The 17,738-nt window shown below is 62.0% G+C and overlaps 2 protein-coding genes across 3 annotated transcripts in view; one reads left to right on the plus strand and one right to left on the minus strand.

The window, feature by feature from the left end:
* CYS1 (cystin 1) overlaps nt 1-9,983 on the plus strand; it is an 11,385-nt gene extending 1,402 nt beyond the window's left edge. Inside the window, exons 2-3 of one of the 2 annotated variants that reach the window (XR_001145627.1) lie at nt 6,378-6,430; nt 8,133-9,983. Coding sequence is in view for 1 of the 2 variants with exons in the window: in XM_012727312.1 (XP_012582766.1) it covers nt 6,186-6,430; nt 8,133-8,328 (441 nt within the window). In the remaining variant the exon portion in view is untranslated. Of the gene's footprint in view, nt 1-6,175; nt 6,431-8,132 lie in introns of those variants that run through there. The other variant, XM_012727312.1, reaches the window with a different exon arrangement.
* Nucleotides 9,984-12,573: 2,590 nt separating this feature from the next.
* Nucleotides 12,574-17,158, minus strand: KLF11 (Kruppel-like factor 11). Its single transcript, XM_004686076.2, has 3 exons — nt 16,814-17,158; nt 15,243-16,176; nt 12,574-14,711 (listed from the first exon to the last, which is right to left on the minus strand). Exons 1-3 carry the CDS (start codon nt 17,156-17,158, stop codon nt 14,434-14,436), a joined length of 1,557 nt encoding a protein of 518 aa, XP_004686133.1. The 3' UTR covers nt 12,574-14,433.
* Nucleotides 17,159-17,738: the final 580 nt, after the last annotated feature.

The following is a 17,738-nucleotide window of genomic DNA, read 5'->3' on the forward strand; positions in this document are numbered from 1 at the left end:
TTCCTGGAGGGCAGTGGGCACTGGGCCTGAATTTGGAATGACCAGTAGCGTTGCATTTTTGCAGTGAGGAAGAGGGGACCCCTCAGCACAGTGCGGTGGCGGCCTCACGGGCTCAGGGAGTCACAGGCTGAGAGGTCTGAGTGCAGAGTGGCCCGCCAAAGGGTGTGGGTGGTGCTGCGAAAGCCGCCCTGGCCTCTGAGGGGCTGGGGAGGGACAGATGGTGCTCAAGACTCGGGAGAATGAACTGGGCAGAAGCATGGGCCCAGGTGACCCGGGGGGGTGGGCAGGGGCCGGAGAAGGCCGCCCAGCAGCAGCAGCCGCAGAAGGGCAGAGCAGACGGGGTCAGCGGCCCTCGCGGCTGCCCTTGTGGCACGGACGGCATGTCTTTGAATGAATCCTGGGCGCCTCCATCACTGCAGCCTTAAGGAGCTGGAGGCCAAACCATGATTTTCAGGCCTGGGAGACCAAGGGAAGGTTCTCTGCAGGTCAAGGGAGAGCGGGGCTCTTGGGGGAGCCCTGCCCACGGTGCACTTACTAGGTACCAGTGAGCCTGGGAAGACTGGAATTTGCTGATTCTGTGTTGAGACCCATATGCAGAAGCCCGTCCTCTTCAGAAGGTAAAAGTCACGTTCTCAACAACAGAAAATGCTTGATGGAGGATGCTTTAGATTTCTTTAGGGAGGAAGAAAACCTTCCTTAGGTCCAGAGCCATCTAGCATGTGGGGGTGGCGGGGAGGAAAAGACCAAACTTAACTGAAATGAGCCCTTCAAGAGTTTAACCACCGTTGATCAGAATTTCTTCGGGACACACTGCGGCTGTCGGAGTTCAGAGTTACCATTCTGAGTTTTGTGCATTAGGCTGTGTTCAGGAATGATCGTGGCTAATACTTCAGTGGGTTTCAGACATGGATCATCTCTCTCAATCTTTATCATTTTTATCACCCCTTCTTCCAGGTGAGAAACAGGTGGGAGCGCAGAGAGTTTCCACAGTTATGGCGGGCAGGGTTGGGGCTGGGCCGTCACTTAGCGGCTGGCCTCCGACGGTGAGGGGTGCGCCACCCGCCCGCTGCGTTGTGTCCCCTCACCGGTGCCAGCCTGCACCTAGCCAGCCACCTGCCCTGCTCCTCACCCGAGCAGACCTTCCCCAGCCGCCCTGCACAGCCGCACGAGCGCTGTGCTCCAAGCAGGCCCGTGCAGCCACCCTTTCATTCCTGGGTGTCTTTTTGGTCATTTCTTGATGTCTGATTGATCCTCTGCTGCAGGAAAGGTGGCTGGGTGAGAATGAAGCCGCCCACACCCTGCCTGAGACCCTGCTCCATCTGCGACAGTCACCTTAACAGCTGGCTCACCAGGGTCTCCAGCTCTTGGGTAGATATCCCGAATAGAGATCAGTCTTTCCTCTGCGTTTGGCAAAACAGCTGTCAATTAAATTCTCGAATTCAACTGTTCCTTTGTGATGAAACCCTAGTGGGGAAGATGCCTACTGGATTGTGAGCTGAAGCAACATGAACAAGTGAGACGTAAGACGCAAGAGGCAGGGTCCTCCTCTCTCTGGGCTATGTGACAAATCCATGTCCCAGGTCCCATGGGAAAAGAGAGTGAAGGAGGCAGGGCCCAGGGCACTTGTGGGAGTCTCTGTGTGTTTGCATTCACCAACAGTAACTGTCCACAGTTCCCCAAATAACGTCATCAGGGATAGTCTTGGTGCCAGCCCAGTGGCATAAACTCTTTGTGGCAAAGCAAATATGCCAGAGGAGCATATCTCCTCGTGCAGAACTGGGCTCTGTGGCTGAGGCATGCTCACTGAGCTGGGCAGGCAGCGGCGTTTTCTGCACACAGCCCTGAGTCAGGGGTCCCATCACCATTACCCCCATGCCATACTTTTTTGTTTTTTAAGGTTTACTTATTTATGCCTACAGAACTGGGCTACAGGCCAGAGGCGCAGGGGGTGAGAGGATTCACCAGAGACAGAGTGGGGAGCAGAACAGGCAGATCGGTGGAGTATACTGCTGATAGCTTGTAGTGCTGCGTCCTCACCCATTGCGCCACCGGGGAGGGTCCCCATGTCATACGTCTAACAGCTTTTCTGGGTGCTGCCTTCTCCATTTTACAAGCAAGGCCAGTTCAGCCCCAAGAAATGGATAACTTATCCTGACACAGCCAATACTGGGGGAAGGCAGAGATTGTACACAGGTTTACTAACCCCTACTTGGACAATCCAGAGTATTCTAGAAACGTTCTATTTTCTATGTTCAAGTTACAAGGCAGATCCAACTCTTTCAGTGATGTAATGACTCATCCATTTCTTCTTTATTTTATTTTGCATGCTTACTTTTGACTGTGTGACTTTAAAATTCAGTCATTCCTGGTACCCAGTAGCCCTGCCCCTTTCTCGAGAGCCTTTATTGTGTCTGATAAAGGTAGTATACCCTCCTTGTCCACTGGACACGCTTTGAATGTTGTTGGGACGCACTTACTCATTGAGGTGCTTGTGTGCTTAGGGTCATGCAATTTTTAAAGTCGTGAGACTCCGTGATTGACTCAATGTGTGACCTCTGTCGTCGGCATCCTTTCGCTCAACATTGCCATGAGATCTTACATCAAGCATGTTGCTGGTTGCAGGGGAACAAAGAGAAACAAAACCTTCAGAAAGAGGAGCCCCTCCCCCCGCCCCCTGCTCACCATTCCTGATGGTTCTGCAGCATCAGGTTTTGAAGTTCACTTACCATCACCGGGATGCTGGGAGGCACGCCGGGAACTAGCTGCTGCGTGGTGGGCTGGCCCAGCCATGGTTTTGTCCACGCTCTCCAGCACAGATGTGGCCTCCGCAGTCTGTGTCAGAGAGGAGGGGACAAGGCCAAAGGCTGCTGGCTGGGCCAGGCTTCTGCAGTTTGAGTCACTGAGCCTGGCGGCGTTCCCTGCACAGGCTGTGTGTGACCCCAGAGTTGTCACCAGTACAAGTTGCCATGGGGAGAGTTTATGAGTCGTTTGCAGTTTTCTGCTTAGTTTTCCTCTGGTCTAGGGCCTTCCAGCCATGAGACAGGTTAAAGGTCAATGAAGAGGGCCCTCCCTGGTGGTGCTGCGGGTTAAAGCGCAACACTTAGGAGCTTAAGCCACTTCCGCATGAGTTTGACTCCCGCCTGCCCCTGAGGTGACCCGCACAGCGCGGCAGACCTCTCCTGACCCGCCCGCTGCCCCCTCAGCAGTGTACTGTCCTCAGTCGGCCTGTTCTGCTCCCTTGAAAGCTTTGTTTCCAGAATTCAAATAGGTTATCTGCATGCACCCGAGGAGAAATGTGTTCCTGGACGGAGTTCCAGGCAAGTCCCAAAGATAATGATGAATACTGATTTAGTGGACACTAATAAAGGGAGTGAGTTACGAGAGGGGAGGGAGAAGGGTCAAGGGCATATGAGGGAAGGCAGAAGGGGAAGACCCATCACCCATCACCTCACACACACATGCGACGTGCCACCATCACCTCACCCAAAACACCACCAGCAACAGACACACCCCTCACCACACACAACACAGTAGTCTGTGACCGTCTCTACCACCCGGGCGCTGTTCCCTGGCTGGATGGTGGGGAGACCCGCGTGCACATGTGAGGGAACCTTCTCTAGGAGGTGGGAAAACTGTCATTTACCGTTTTCCTCCAACCGCCCGGCCTGGCTTCTGTCTCTGAGGCTTGGACACAGGGTCCTGATGCCAGGCCCCCTGAAGCGGCCTCCGGGCCAGAGGGCGTTGCCACGCGTCCTCCTGGTGGCCAGGCCTGACCCGCGGGCCGCAGAGCGCAGGCTGAGCCCTGGGCGGCGGCAGCGCCCTCTGGTGGTGACTGCGGCGGAGCGAGCCGGGCCGCGGGCCGGCCTCCCCGGCATCACACCCGCGGCAGGGCCCCTCAGGAAGAAGAATTCTCAGGCAGGAAGGAAGGGGGCGCTCACGAAGAGTCGCCCCTCAGCGCCTCCGCTGCCAGCTGTGACGCAGCAAGCAGCCCGATCCTTCCCCTGAGGTTGGCCACCGCAGCCCTTTCTCTGTCCTTTAGAGCCGGCACCAGCGCTCCGGGTCGGCGCCGTGGGTCAGAAATCGCAGACCCGGAGTCCTGATTCCCGACACAATCTGAACGCGGGACCTGGGGGCTGCTTCTGCATTCAGATTGTGTATTTCTTCTGTATTTCTTCAGTCTCCACCCCAGGACATGCTTCTTGTGGCATTTTCCAGGCTGTCCACCCTCACCTCACCCCTGCAGGGGCCGCCACCTGTAACAGCCTGGCTTCAGGCTCAGGAGCAGCCTTTGGGGCTGGACGGGGCTCGCAGGGCGTCCAGCATCCTGATTGTGGGGTGGAGTCACCGTGGGGGCTGCAGCCTGCCCCGTGTGGGTGATGCCGGTCCCTGAACCTGGACTTAGATCCACACGGACAGCTACTGGGACTCAAGGGTGAAGTGTGGTGACCGGCTACGTGGGCTGCTCCGTGCTCCATCAAACCGCAGCAGAGTTTCTGAAAAGTGACCTTGCATACTTGACTTCTTCCCAAAAGTCACTTGGAGGGCCAGAGACTCCACTCTTCCTCGTCTGCTCCTGTGTTTTCTGGTGCTGTTCAGCGAGCTGTGGTTTGTAAAGCCTCCCTGGGAGCCCAGGGGCTACAGGTCCCTGCCCACACACACCCCCTTGCTGGTCCCTGCCCAGCCTGATCCCACGGCTGCCCAGGCTCCCGGCCTCCTGAGGGGCCAGATGTTAGTGTGACCCGGAGCTGGCTGGCCGCCTGCTGCCAGGACACTGTCCTCCACGCATGCTCCCCGTGGCTTTCTGGGAGAACAGAGAGAAGGACACACTCCCAGCGCAGCCCAGATGGCCAAATCCCCACTCAGACACCACCTGGCCGAGCCTCCGGGACAGTGGCAAAAGGAAGCCTTCCACCCGCAGCTGTTTTGGGTTCAGCTCAAGTCCGATGGTTTGTCATGGGCCAAGGTCAGAGAAGCAGGGACCTGACTGGGTGACCCCAGTCTCCCGCCCTCTCACGCCAGAGGACAAGGACCTAAGGAAGTGACCAGCATATTGCAGATAGAACTAGTAGATGTGGGAAATGCAATGAAGGGTCCCGGGGATCAGGGTATCAGCCCTTCAGACGGAGCTGAAAGAGCTGGAAGGTAGAACTGAAGACACAGCCCAGAGACACAGCACAGCGGGAGAGGAAACCACAGCGGTGTGTGGGAGTCTGTGGGTCGGGACAAGCAGCCAGACGACGATCCCGGCTGCCAGCCCACTTGCCCCATGGCCTGGAGGCTGGAGCCACAGGAGAAGGTCAGGGAAGATGCAGGTGTGGGGGGAACAGATGCATTGACCCAGCATTCCAGACAATCTAATCGAGAACCTAATGCGTGCACAGGTACGTTGTCAAGACTAATAACAGCTCTTACTTTACACCACCGGACACACACTTCAGTGACAGCCAGCAGGAAGAGTCATTTAAAAATTCATTATTTGCATATTTAGAAAGAAAATAATTTTTCTTTACAAGAGATGATGGTTCTCCCTGGTGGTGCAACAGGTTAAAGCTCAGCATGATAGAGATTTCTGCGGCCGCTGCCACGCAAGTTCAATCCCCCGCCAGGGAGGCCCCAGGGTGCAGCAGACCCCTACCGTCTCCCCTTTGTTCCCCTCAGCAGTGTGCCTCAGTGGATCTGCCTGTTCTGCTCCCCACTCTGTCTCTGGGGAGTCTTTTCACCACCCACCCATGCCTCTGGCCTGTACCCCAGTTCCTGTATGCATCAATAAGTCAATCGTTAAAAAAAACAGAGGATAAAAAAGAGATGATGACAATGGCAGCAAACGCCAGATTTTTACAAATTGACCTAAAAATATCCTGATCTCAAGAAAAAATGGTAAAACTTCTTAAAAGACATTAAAGAAACCCCAGATGAATTGGAGCTGAATTTCCCGTGTGAATGGGGAGTTTCCTGTTGTGAAGACAGGACCCGCTTCTCCCAGAATGCCCCGCTGCTCTCATGACCCCAGCACAGACCCAAGGGGGTTTTCTCCCGTGTGGCAGTGGTCCAGGCATACACGCCCGCCGGCCAGAGCCAGGACAGCCGCTCGGCCGGCGTCATTCTCCCCCAGCCCAGGCCTGGAAGGGCGGACCGGGAGAGGACCCTCTGCTGAGAGCAGGGGTGAGGGCAGAGGGCTGCTTCCCATGCTACAGGGCGGCAGGGCAGTGCCCTCATGTTGCCTCCCCCCCCCCACGCCGGCGTGGGGGGGGGCAGAGGGACCGGCCGCAGGACACCTCCCAGCTCCATCCCTCCGCCTTGGGCGGACTGGGCCCTGTCTGGGGCAGACGAGCTCTGTGCCTGATCTATGCCTGAGAGCCTCTCTCTTGTCCCCCAAGGTGCCCCCAGCACAGAGTGTGGAAGCCCCCGGGGCAGGCAGCAGCGAGTCGCGGTAAGTACCCGAGTGCGCCCGCCAGGCCTTCTGCGGGCTCTGGACCCCAGGCCAGGCAGCCCCAGCTGTCGGAAGCTGCCCTCTCCCTGGGCGGGTCCCGCTGTGGGAAGGGCCTAACACTGGAGCCAGCTTAACCTCCCCTGAAGTGGATGGATGGGGGCTCTGCGGCCGGGCCACCCCCACCCCCGCCCTCACTCACCTGTGCCGCGGGACGGGCACCGTCCTGGTCTCCTGGTCTCGGGAGCTCACAGCCTGCAGGGGCGGTGACCCGGCAGGCCCCGGAGGCACCTTGAAACCCCGAGTGTTAGCGGAGCACCCCAGGCCCGGAGACCGCGCGGCCCAGGACTGTGAAGAGCAGCCCCCAGGAGGCTCAGCAGGGCCATCTCGTCCCCGACCCCGCACCCAGTGGTCTGGTCAGTGACTGATGCCCCCTCTTCACTGGGAGGCGGTGACTGTGGCGCTTAAGCTCACTGATGTTGCCACTCTGGCTCAGCCGCTCTTTTTATTGGCGATTCCTGGTTTGGGGGCAAGAATGCGCTGGATTCCCTGATTGAACAAATGCTTGTGGGTCTCTCACGAGAGCAGACTGGGGCCCAAGGGAGGTCAGAGAGGGGACAGAGGCGCCCCAGCTGGTGGGAGAACCGGGACAGCAGTGGTGGGGAAGCCTTCCAGGTGGCGGGCAGCACTGGCCAGAGGCCTGGCCTTGCTAGGGCCTGCGCCCGGCCGTGGGCAGCGGCATGGGGCTGGAGGCCGTGGGCGGGCGTGGATGAGAGAAGGTTGAAATGCTGGCGGGCTTGAGAGCCACGCTCGCCACCGGCCTCTGCTCAGGTAGGAGAGTGTGGGGCAGGCTCTAGGCCCTGGGGTACCTGGCGGGGAGACAGCGAGGGCGAAGTGGGAAGAGCTTAGCAGGGCTCCCTGCTCCCCACAGGGCCCGCAAGCCTTGGTGCAGAAGCCTGGTCCCCTCAGACTCTCCTCCCCACTGGGTCATCAGCCACCACCATCCCTCTGCTGAGCACGCTGCCCGGGGCACTGCAGGCCCGCTGTGTGCCCCTGTGCGCGAGGGGGCAGTGCCCGCGGCAGGGACGGCCCAGGCCCACACACGCCTGCTGAGGCCCTGGCAGTCTCCTGTGGGCCCAGCTCAGGGCCCACGCCTCAGCTCTGGCAGTGCTTCCCCGGACCTGGAAGATCAGTTACGTCCGTCGCCTTCCGTTTCGCCCACCTAAGGCGTTTGGAAGGATCAAATCCTGCACTGACTGAACTATTTTTCCTTCAACTCCGGGCCCCACTGCAGTAGGCACCTCCTGCTTTTACCCCACTCTTGCCAGGGGCCTGCCTGCCCCTCCTTTCTCCCTAACTTCGTTCCCGGACACAGTCAGCACCCCTGAGAGTCCGCACAAATTCAGGAAGTGGCTGGCGGGGGCCGCTCTCTGATGCCAGGCAGCAGGAACAGAGGCCCGCTCTGCCCGTCCTGAGCACCTGCCCAGGCTGGGGTGTTGGGCAGCTCGGCAGTGCCACACAGCTCTCGGAGGGCTGGGAGACGCGCCCGAGAACTGGGCACGGGAGAGGGCGAAGGGGTTGCCAGGGCAAAGGGCTGCCTTGTGGCTCAGGACGGGTCAGACCCCGGGAGGGGCCGCCGGCTTGTGCCCGCAACCAGCTGGAGCTCGCACGCACCCTCCCGACTCCCTCCCATCTCTGTCTGCAGAGCCGCGGGCAGCCACCAGCAGGGGCCAGAGAGGCAGCTGGCCATCTCCTACGACTACGCCGAGGAGGAGCTGATGGCCAGCATCGAGCGGGAGTACTGCCCCGAGGCCAGTGGCGTGGCAGCGGAGGCCCTCCCGCCACCCACCAGGCTGGGGGACTGCACCCCCGCTCCTGCCCCGCACCCCATGCAGAGCTGAGTCACCGCCAACGGTGACTCCTGGGTCTTTCAAAGCCGTCTTCTCTAGCCCACACGTGGGCAGCCTTGACGGGGGCGGGCTGCGGCCTTGCCCCTCCTGGAGAGCCAGGCAGGGCAGCGGCGTCCCAGGCGCCTGAGGCCTGTCTGCAGGGACCTTGGTGAAGCGCGTGCCTGACCTCCGGGAAGCCCTTACTCCACCTGACCACAGAAGGCTTCGCAGCTGAGTATGGCCCTGACCAGTCGCCTCGGGGCCTCTGACGCATCCCCCGGTGCTGCCGGACGCTTCTGTCACCAAGAGTGAGCGCAGATGTACTCCCCAGAGGCGGAGGGGGGCCCCACAGTTCTGCACAGGAAGCCCTGGGAGACAGGCGCTCTGAGATACCGATACAGGTCTGACTGGGTAGGTCGGGGCCGGGCCTGGAGCCCGCATTTCCCACCAGCCCCTGGGCAGTCACAGGCGAGGACCACGGCCGAGGCTGAGCGTCTGCCCCGTCCTGCCAGCTGCCGGAGGCTGCATGCAGCCTGCGTGCTGTAGGCGGGGGCCTGGGCTGGGCTCCTGAGACCTGCTTTGGACTCACGGTCCTTCTCTGCCCCTCCCGAGTCAGCCCAGAGGCGCTGATCTGTGGTCATATCCCAGGCTTTGAGCAACCTGGTGCGTGCCTCCCCCCCCACCCCCAGAACTGCCTCCCCCACTGAGGACGAACCTCCAAGGGGGTCTGCTGAGGGGGCGGCCGGTCTGTGGTTAGAGCTGACAAATACCCAGTAGGGCCTTTTACCCTCCGCCCCACCGCAGGAAGGGGGCACACTGCCACCAGGGGAGGCGCCTGACAGGCGGGAGAGCCCACTGGCAAGGAAGGCCGTGCCACGGGCTCCTGTGGGCGAGCTTAGCCAGGCCCAGGAGGCCGGGCCAGGCCAGGAGGCCAGGTAGCCAGGAGGCCAGGAGGCCAGGAGGCCAGGAGGCCAGGAGGCCAGGAGGCCAGGAGGCCAGGAGGCAGGCCTTCTGGCTCAGGCATGGGAAAGTGACCTCGGTGCTCCCAGGCCAGTCAGTCTCTGCTTGTCTCACACTCTCTCACGGACACAGCGCCCACCCCTCCCCCAGGAGAGCAGCCGCTGTCTGCTGCAGGACATGACACCCTGGTGACGCACGGGGGTGGCGGTGGGGGCGGCGCTCGGCCTGCCAGGCCACAGGCCGCTGCCATCACGGCAAGCGGGCGCTTCCCTAAGCCTCATTGCTCGACCACAGTGCCTCTGTGCAGACGCCCAGGAGCCGGGGAACTTGTACTGACGTCAGCGGATGGACTCAGGGAGCCGCTCAGACTCCCGGGGGGATGGCTCAGAACCTCCAGAGGTGGGCAGGGCCATTTCCCGCCCAGCCCAAGCCACTGCTCTCGCGGGAAAGAAAGAGCATCCCTTGCGGGCTGCCGCAGCACCGGGCTCTGTGAGGGAGGCTGTGCTTCCGCCGCGGACTTGGCTTGCATTGACCACGCGGCTCGTGCGCGATTCACATCGCTGTTTTACCAGAGTGGAGCATGCTTGGCTGCTTTCCCAGAGAAGTCCTTAACAAAGCTGCTAATGAGATACAAGTGTTAAAAGGATAGAGCTGTCCCTTGCGTAGATGGGTTGGTGTTCATGTCAAGATTAAAGAAGAGGCATCGAGTCAGCGTTTTCAGGCCTCCTTCCTCTCCCACCACCTCATCCCCCTTTCTTTTTTTGCCCTGTGGTGCCGGCCCTGGAGTGCCCCCTGCCCCGGTGAGATGGCGGCAGGCCGGGCACGGGCCGTGCGCAGGGCGCTGCCGGGCCTGCCCCAGGCTCAGTGTTGCCTGCGCGGCGGCTGAGGATCTGCTCAGACGGAGGAACCACGGCCGGAGGGACAAGGCCTGGCGCCAGTGACCCCGACAGGCGCCCAGGCCTGCAAGTCCACGTACCTCCGTGTGTCTCCGGGGCTCGGTGCGGGCCTTCCTCTGCGGGGCTACAGTCAGGAAGTTAGAAAACACTGCCCGGCCTACAGCGTCTCTGGCAAGGGGCAGAGCAGGGCAGGCCCGCCCTCTGCCCACAGCTCCTGCTCCTCCCCCTGAGCATCTTCCCAAGCTCCCAGGCTGGAGCGCCCGCCCCCAGGGCTGCAGCCGGCCTGTGTGGGGCAGCGCCCTGGCCTCTGCTCACCGTGGGGAGTGCAGCCTCCAGGGAAGAGCACACACAAAGCGGGACTCACCCTGAGGAGAGACAGGCTGCCAGGGGCAGACGACCCCTGCGGGCCTCACTGGGTGGGGGGAGCCTCTGGGCCTTGGGTGCACTGAGGGCTGAGCCCAGTGTCGGGGGCCTGGCGGGGAGGGGGATGTGGCAGCCTTCTCCTTGGTATTTTGATAGGTAGGGGTGTTCCTCCCTGGACACCCCTGGGGACCTGGCATCCGCTCACGCACGCCCACGCCAGCGATCCCTCCGTGCAGGCGGATGCGGCCCTTCCCTTCCTCAGTGTTGGTCCTGTGACCCTCGCCACTCGGTGTTCCAGGGCTCGGCACCTTGCCCCGACTCAGGGGCAGCCTGGGAGCTTCCTGAGGACCACCTGGGTGGCAGGGCATGCTGCCCATCCCCTGGCCTGGGGGGAACGTCATCTCTCCGACAGCAGGCCAGTCCCCGGCGGCCTCGTCCTTCCCGCCGGGATGCCCCTGCCTTCCAGGTGAGAGGCTCCACGCAGCCGCCCCCCCCCCCCAAGCTTGGCAGGAGGAAGCCATGCTAGTGGCTTCAGGCCGGCTCACGTGTGGCAGCAGGGCCCAGGAGGAGCTGCTCACACGAGACCTGCTAACCCCATCCGGATACTCCTGGGCCCCAAGTCGGTGTCCTTTCAGGAAACCTGGTTCTTTGGGTGGAAGGCAATGAAGGGTTTCTCCTAGGAGGGAAGGGCCAGAGCTGAGGCAGCAGGTGCCTGGGTCTCTACTTGGTCCTTGTTTAATAGCCAAGGACAGTGAGTTCAGGAAGGTGGAAGATCTCACACGTGGCTTGACAGGTGGGATCTGAACCAGGCCTGTCTCAGGCCAAGTCAACAGTCCCTCCAAAGTGGCCAGATGACCAGGAGGCCCTCTGCTGGGCTCTTGCTGCCCACTGCTCAGAGGCTCGCTCCTGGCTGGACCCTGGAATTCAGTTGTGCTCACCTCTTCTGTGAGACCTCACAGCTTTCGTCTCTCCAAGCCCACCTATTTCTTCCTCTCCCCCGTCTCTAGTCTCCCAGCTGATCTCCAGTCCCCTGTGCAGCTGGCCAGGGCAGCAATTTCCCATTCAGCAAGTAAGGAAGAACGGATTCCCCTGCTGAGCCTCGCAGGGGCTGGCCCCAGAGGAGCCACAGGCCAGCCTCGCCATCTTCACATGGCCCCGGGGTCCATGAGGATTGTGCTGCCCCCCACCCCCTTGCGTGGCAACTAGGACTGGCATGCCCCAGGCCATCTCTGTGCCATCACGCTCCAGAAGGGGCTGGGTTGCAGAGGTCCATGGGACTGTGACGGATGGGTGGGGAGAAATGCACTCGGGGTGACCTAGTCTCGCACCCAGGCGGCTGGGAGGTATTGCTGTGCTGACAGCGGGCTCGGCCGTGGCAAGCGGTACAGAGCTCTGGCGCTTGGCAGTGCCAGCGAGCCGGTGGAAGACGACGGCTGGTACTGGTCAGCGGCTCAAGTGAGAGGGACAGAGGAGACAGGTTCAGGGTCTTCGCGGGAGAGATGTTTTCATCTAAGTCACAGGCTAGAGCACACAGGGCTGAGGGGACGTGAACTGCACTGTCACGGCCACCCCACACTGAGGCCTCGGGCCAAAGGGGACGGGTGAGGCCGGAGAGGTGGCGGAGGTGTCCAGGGGAGTAACTGGCTCTGTCCCACACTGCCAGCAGCAACGTGACAGCCAAGTGTCCCCGTCAAAGTCTGGCTCCCGGTGCCCCCCACTGGGTGCGGGATAAAACCCCAGGCGGAGTGGGCTCAAGGGGAATGTACCCCGGGGCTGGGGTGGTGACTGGCCTCTGGGCTGGGCCAGGGCAGCAGCCTCCTCCAGTTTAACCTCCTGGCCGAAGAGGAGGGGGGACCGGGGTTACCGGGCACCGACAGCCCAGTCCCGCTAGAGCCAGGCCCACACCAGAGTGGCCCACAGAGGCCGCCTTGGCTGCCTGGTTTGGGGAGAATGAAACCCCCCAAACCAGGAAAACAGGTCGGGCCAACAGGCGATGAGATTTGCCAGATTCTTCCCACAAGTCCCTGGCGTACTGCAATGCCACTAAATGACACTGGACACAGGTCTAGTTTGCAAATCAAGTTTTTATATGATTCAACAAAAAAAGTTACATCACGCATATTCGTTTAAATAAGCCCAAGTCCGTGACATAAAACATAATTCTGAAACATTTAAAATTTTATTACTGAAAGCTACGTCAAAGGCTCAAAGTCAAAAGAGATCAAGCGAAACTGCTCAGGTGATAAAGTGCACTGGGCGGGGCTCTGCCCACAGGGAGCCCACGCGGAAGCGCCGCGCCCACGGGCTCTGCTCGGAACGGCGTTTGTGGGTGAAGCCGTTTTCCGACTTGCAAGCCTCCGGCTGACAAACAGAAGGCAGACGCGAGCTGCTGACAGACGGTATTTCTGATCCCAGCCGGGAGACGAAACCGAAGTCAGAACCGTTTGTGGACCAGCCCTAGGCACCCAGGCGCGGCGTGAGGACCCCCGTTCTGCGTGACTGGGTAACCCCCATGTGTGGCCACTTCCAGGACACGCACAGCACCGCTCAGCTGACCGTGGCGGAGAGGCGGGCGTGGGGGCGAGGCTAAAGGCATACGCCGAACGGGGGTTCTCGCGCCTGTCCGGTCAGACGGGGAAGCCTCTAGTGGCCACCAGCAGACGACCATGCCAACCGGCTGACACAGACGGGCACCTGGTCACGCCTGGGACCAGGGGAGGGTGCGTCAGACTGCAAGACCCAAACAAAGGCCAACTGTCCTTAGTCATCTCCCACCTTACCACCAACTGAACAAAGGTAAACAAACGCCAACCCGCAGAGGCCAAGCCACGTCCTAAGCACCCACCGCACAGGGCCGGCCCAAGCGCGCCGCCCGCTGAGTGGCGCCGGACAGCGGCAGCTGCGGCCTGCTGCGGCCTCCCCGTGCAGGCGGGGACCCGGGCTCCTCCCCGCAAGACAGCAACACACCCTGTTCTCAGCCATTTTCCTTTGATCTGTTTCCTTCTAGCGAAGCAAACGCAGGGCAGTGGGGATGCGTGGCGTGCGGAGAGTGAGGGGCGTCCCGGACACTGCACCCCACCCCACCCAAGCAGGACGCCGGGAACGCTCCTGCAGCTGACAAGGGGGTGGCCCCTACAGGTCACTCTAGCCAGACACTACAGACAAGGCCAGTGGAAGGCCGTGGGCAGCTGACCGGGCCGATCACCATTTGCTTACACTATCTGAGGTACAAGCAGGACACCGTGAAGTTTGCGCTCAGCAGAAAAATGGCCCTGAAAGACACAGGCGCTGGGGCCCCACACGAGCCCCGCTCCCAGGCTGCCCCGCGGCCCCGTCACCGGCCGGCTGCTGCTCCGGAACAGGAGGCCGCCGCGGGCGGCACAGCCCCACCCGATCTTTCACAGGCCCCGCGTCAACCCGTCCTGATTCTCAAACAGTCTCGTCTCGGAAAGGTCTGGCGACACACCCGTGACTGCTTTTTGGCTGAGTGATACATCAAGCTGATGGAAGCAAGGTTACTATAAAAACGTTATTAAACAGTGAGGACTGTAAAACCTAGAAATTGGTGACTTCAGCACCAACAATGTATTTTTATAAAAAAACAGTATAAAAACCAGTACCCTGTCTCATTTCTACAAAACCCGAACAGGAAGGTGGTAAAAACCCAGATTCTGTAAACTTTATGGCCGCAACGTCTGCCTCAAAGCGGTGACTCCAACGACCCCCCTCCTTCGGCTGCCCCCAGCTCCTGAAGCGCCACAGGCACTGACAGGGCCCTACCCAAAGGACAGGGCGACGCGCCCACGGGGACCCGCGTCCCGCTCTCCCGGCCGCCCGGTCCCGCGCTGCGGGGTCACCGTCCTCCGCGGCTCCCACGCCCCAGCTCCCCGCGGGCCTCTCAGGAGGCGGCGGGGGCGCTGGCCAGGGCGCCCCCCGGCTTCTCTGCCGACGCGATTCTGTTCAGTCTGCCCACCTCAGCCTGCCAGCCGGGGGTCTTCTTGGTCACATGGCGCCGGGCGTGCTTGGTCAGGTGGTCGCTGCGCATGAAGCGCCGGTCACACACCGGGCACACGAACTTCTTCTCTCCGGTGTGGGTTCTGCGGTGGCGCGAGAGTTCGTCTGAGCGAGCGAATTTTTTATCGCAGCCGTCCCAGCTGCAACCGAACGGCTTCTCTCCTGGGGCGAGAAAACACGTCTTAAAGAAAACACAGAGCCGAGCCCCGGCCTCGCAGGTGGCGGCCGTCCTCCACAGGGTCACTCAGGGACGCCTGCGGGGCGAGACCCTGGGGCAGTCGGGCGCGGGCTCCAGGGGCACCAAGGTGCAACTGCAAACGGCTTTTTAAAGAAAAACCTCCTGCCCCGCTCAGGTGGGGAGATCTCAGGGGAAGACGAGCCCCGGCCCAGGAGCCGCCACCCAAAGCTCCCCCGGGACCTGCACGCCCGCACCCCGCCCGCCCCTCCCTTCATAGGATGTGCCCCGGTTCCAGCAGCCACGTCGCTGGCACTGCGTTTCGGGGCCCGGCAGGGGCGGCCAGCCCCTCCTGCACGTTCTGAGGAAGCCCAGGCCCCTCTGCGACTAGGACAGATTTTCAAATCCAGGGGAAACAGCCACCTACCCACCTTCTCCAGGACCTCGCGCCTCCCTCCCACCCACAGGCGCCTCTACCGGGGTCCAACGCCGCCCAGGTCCAGCTGCTCGAGGCTCACCGGTGTGGGTGCGGAGATGGGCCTTGAGGTGGGAGCTTTTGAAGTACGTCTTCCGGCATCCTGGGAAGCTGCAGACATAGTTCCTCCTTCGGGAAAAGTCTACCTGAGGGGCACAATGTTGACCCGAGGCGATGAAGACAGGGGCAGGGGCGAGGGGCAGTAACTTGGGGCTCCCAGCAGTCAGCGCGCTTGGGGGGCAGGCGGCAGGCTGGGGGAGGGTGCCCTGGGGCAGCAGCAGCATCACAGTTCCCTGAGGCACAGGGGCGCCCACGAACAGAGGCTGGGGCCCCGGCGCAGCCTGGGGCAGGATGGGCTTGACAGTCCCCGCAGACACTGGGGGCGGGGGTCTCAGAAAGGCAGGGAGCGTGCCGCTTCGTCCGGTCACAGGGATCATTTGGCAAAGGACGGGGGCGCTGGGGACGGGGACGGACACCAGAGGAGTGGCTTTTCTTGCCCAGTCATTTTCATAATTCTTTGGTGAGCAGGTCTGCACCGCAGGGGGCCGCCCTGGCTGCGGGCCTTTGTCGGCAGGGCTCAGGCTTCCAGGCTGGTGGGGCGCGTCGGCAGCGAGCACGCTGTCCATGCTGCGTGCATCATGCAAGGCCTTCACCGGCCCTGCGAGCCGTGCTCCTCCCTCTCCGGAGCCTGACAGCGGGTCCTCCTGAGCCTGTGAGGTGGGGGTGTGGGTAGGAGCGGGAGTCCTCGCAGTGTGGCAGATGACACTCGTCACCAGGGCCCTGCAGGCGGGGCCGGGCGCTGGCAGCGGGGGCTCGGGCTTCACACTAGGCAGGCCCCTGTCTGCCCCCTTGCCCAGCCCTGGGGCAGGCCCGGCAGGGGCGGAGGGGTTGGGCGCTTTGGACTCAGTCACTTGCGAAGACACAAGCACCCCTGGCGATGGCTCCGTGAGGTCTGGGCTCTGAGGAGGAGTCATACACTTGAGAAAAACAAACAAACACCGTGTGACAAGGCTGTGTCGGTTACGTTCGGAAGAGATTTTGTGACCTGTTGCCCCCACTGCCCGTAAAGGGCGTCTGGAAAGGTCTGGCCTAAGCAGCTCACACAGGAGTGGCCAGCAGACATCAAGGCCGAGCCAGGCGCTTCCCTTCCTGGCTGCTCGACTCTGGACTCCCCAGACCCCTCAGGCTGGCAGTGGTGCACCCGGAGTGTGAGCCTCTGCACTGCGCCCCGTCATTTCACTACTCCCAAACCCAACGTGCAGGAGCCGGCAGCTGGCAGTGCTGGGAGGGCTCAGCAGCCACCCCCGAGCCCAGCCCCCCAGCGGCACTGGGCCAGGCGATGCCACTTGCCAGGCGGCTTGGTGAGGGGTGCCTCCTCGACCCCCACTCCCACGGCCCATACCCCTTGGTTCCCAGGGGAGAGGACAATGACTCGCTCGAGTCCGCCTGCAGGTTTTGCCCCACGGACCTGGGGTACAGGCCTGGCTCGGGTCTGAAACTGCATCTGGACAGAGCCTCTCTGGAGAAAGAAGGGCCCCACGGGACCTCGCGAGGGGAAGCAGGCACCTGCCTGCAGCACAGGGAACAGCCCCACAGCCCCGCCTCGCCCCTCACCAGCGTCGCCAGAGAGTGGCAGTCCCTCGGGGGCTCCGGCACCGCCTCTGCGTCCACCGCGCACACGGCACCGTCCCCGGCGTCAGAGGCGGGCGTGAGGGGCCTGGCCCTGAGCAGCTCCCCCTTCTGCGCGCGCCGGCCCCAGGAGCTCATGCACACCAGCGCCTCCACCGCCTCCATGTCCGTCTGCTCCAGGACACCGCAGGCCGACCTCTCACTGCCGTGCTGCTGCCGCTCCAGGATCGACTCGCACATGTCCACGATGTCCACCTGCGGCCAGACACGCTCCTGAGCGGGCCTGCACCCAGCGCTCACGAGGGCTGGGGCCGGCGCACGAACAACCATGATCACGGCTCCGAGCCGATGGTCTGGAGGACCGTGGGCTGGCAGGAGGCATCCACGGACACCCCAATGCTTCAAAAGATCAAACGCCCCCTTCCTCTGGCTGACACCAAGAAGGCCGGCGCCACGTGGTCGCAAAGCCGCCCCAGGAGGCCCCCCAAGCAGAGGCACCGCCACCCCAGGACTTTCTGGGGGCCCTGTCTCCAACGCCACAGGCTGGGGGGAGGGAGGGGGAGATGGGGCGCTCCACTACAACCAGCTCCCCCACCTGGGGAGGGGGGCTGGCAGGCCGCACCCCTCCTAAGGAAACTCACCCTGGAGAGACCTCCCCACCAACCTGTTCTGCCAACTGGGGGGCCACACAGGCCACCATCACCAACGCCCTGGGAACCAGTTTCTGCCCCAACCGTGAGATGACAGAAGCGGGGCGGTGCCCGCTGGGGCAACACGCAAAATGGAACCAGAGGGGCTTGGGTACGACCTCGCCCTCTTGGCGCCTTGAAGTCCAGGTCTCAGGTCTGGCCAGCGAACCCGCCGCGTGCTTCCCGCCAGTGCTCGCCCCGCCCCTCGCCCCGCCCCTCAC

This window comes from Condylura cristata, unplaced genomic scaffold, assembly GCF_000260355.1.
Source record: "Condylura cristata isolate star-nosed mole 26May11 unplaced genomic scaffold, ConCri1.0 scaffold00020, whole genome shotgun sequence".
In the NCBI taxonomy this organism is placed as follows: Eukaryota; Metazoa; Chordata; class Mammalia; order Eulipotyphla; family Talpidae; genus Condylura; species Condylura cristata.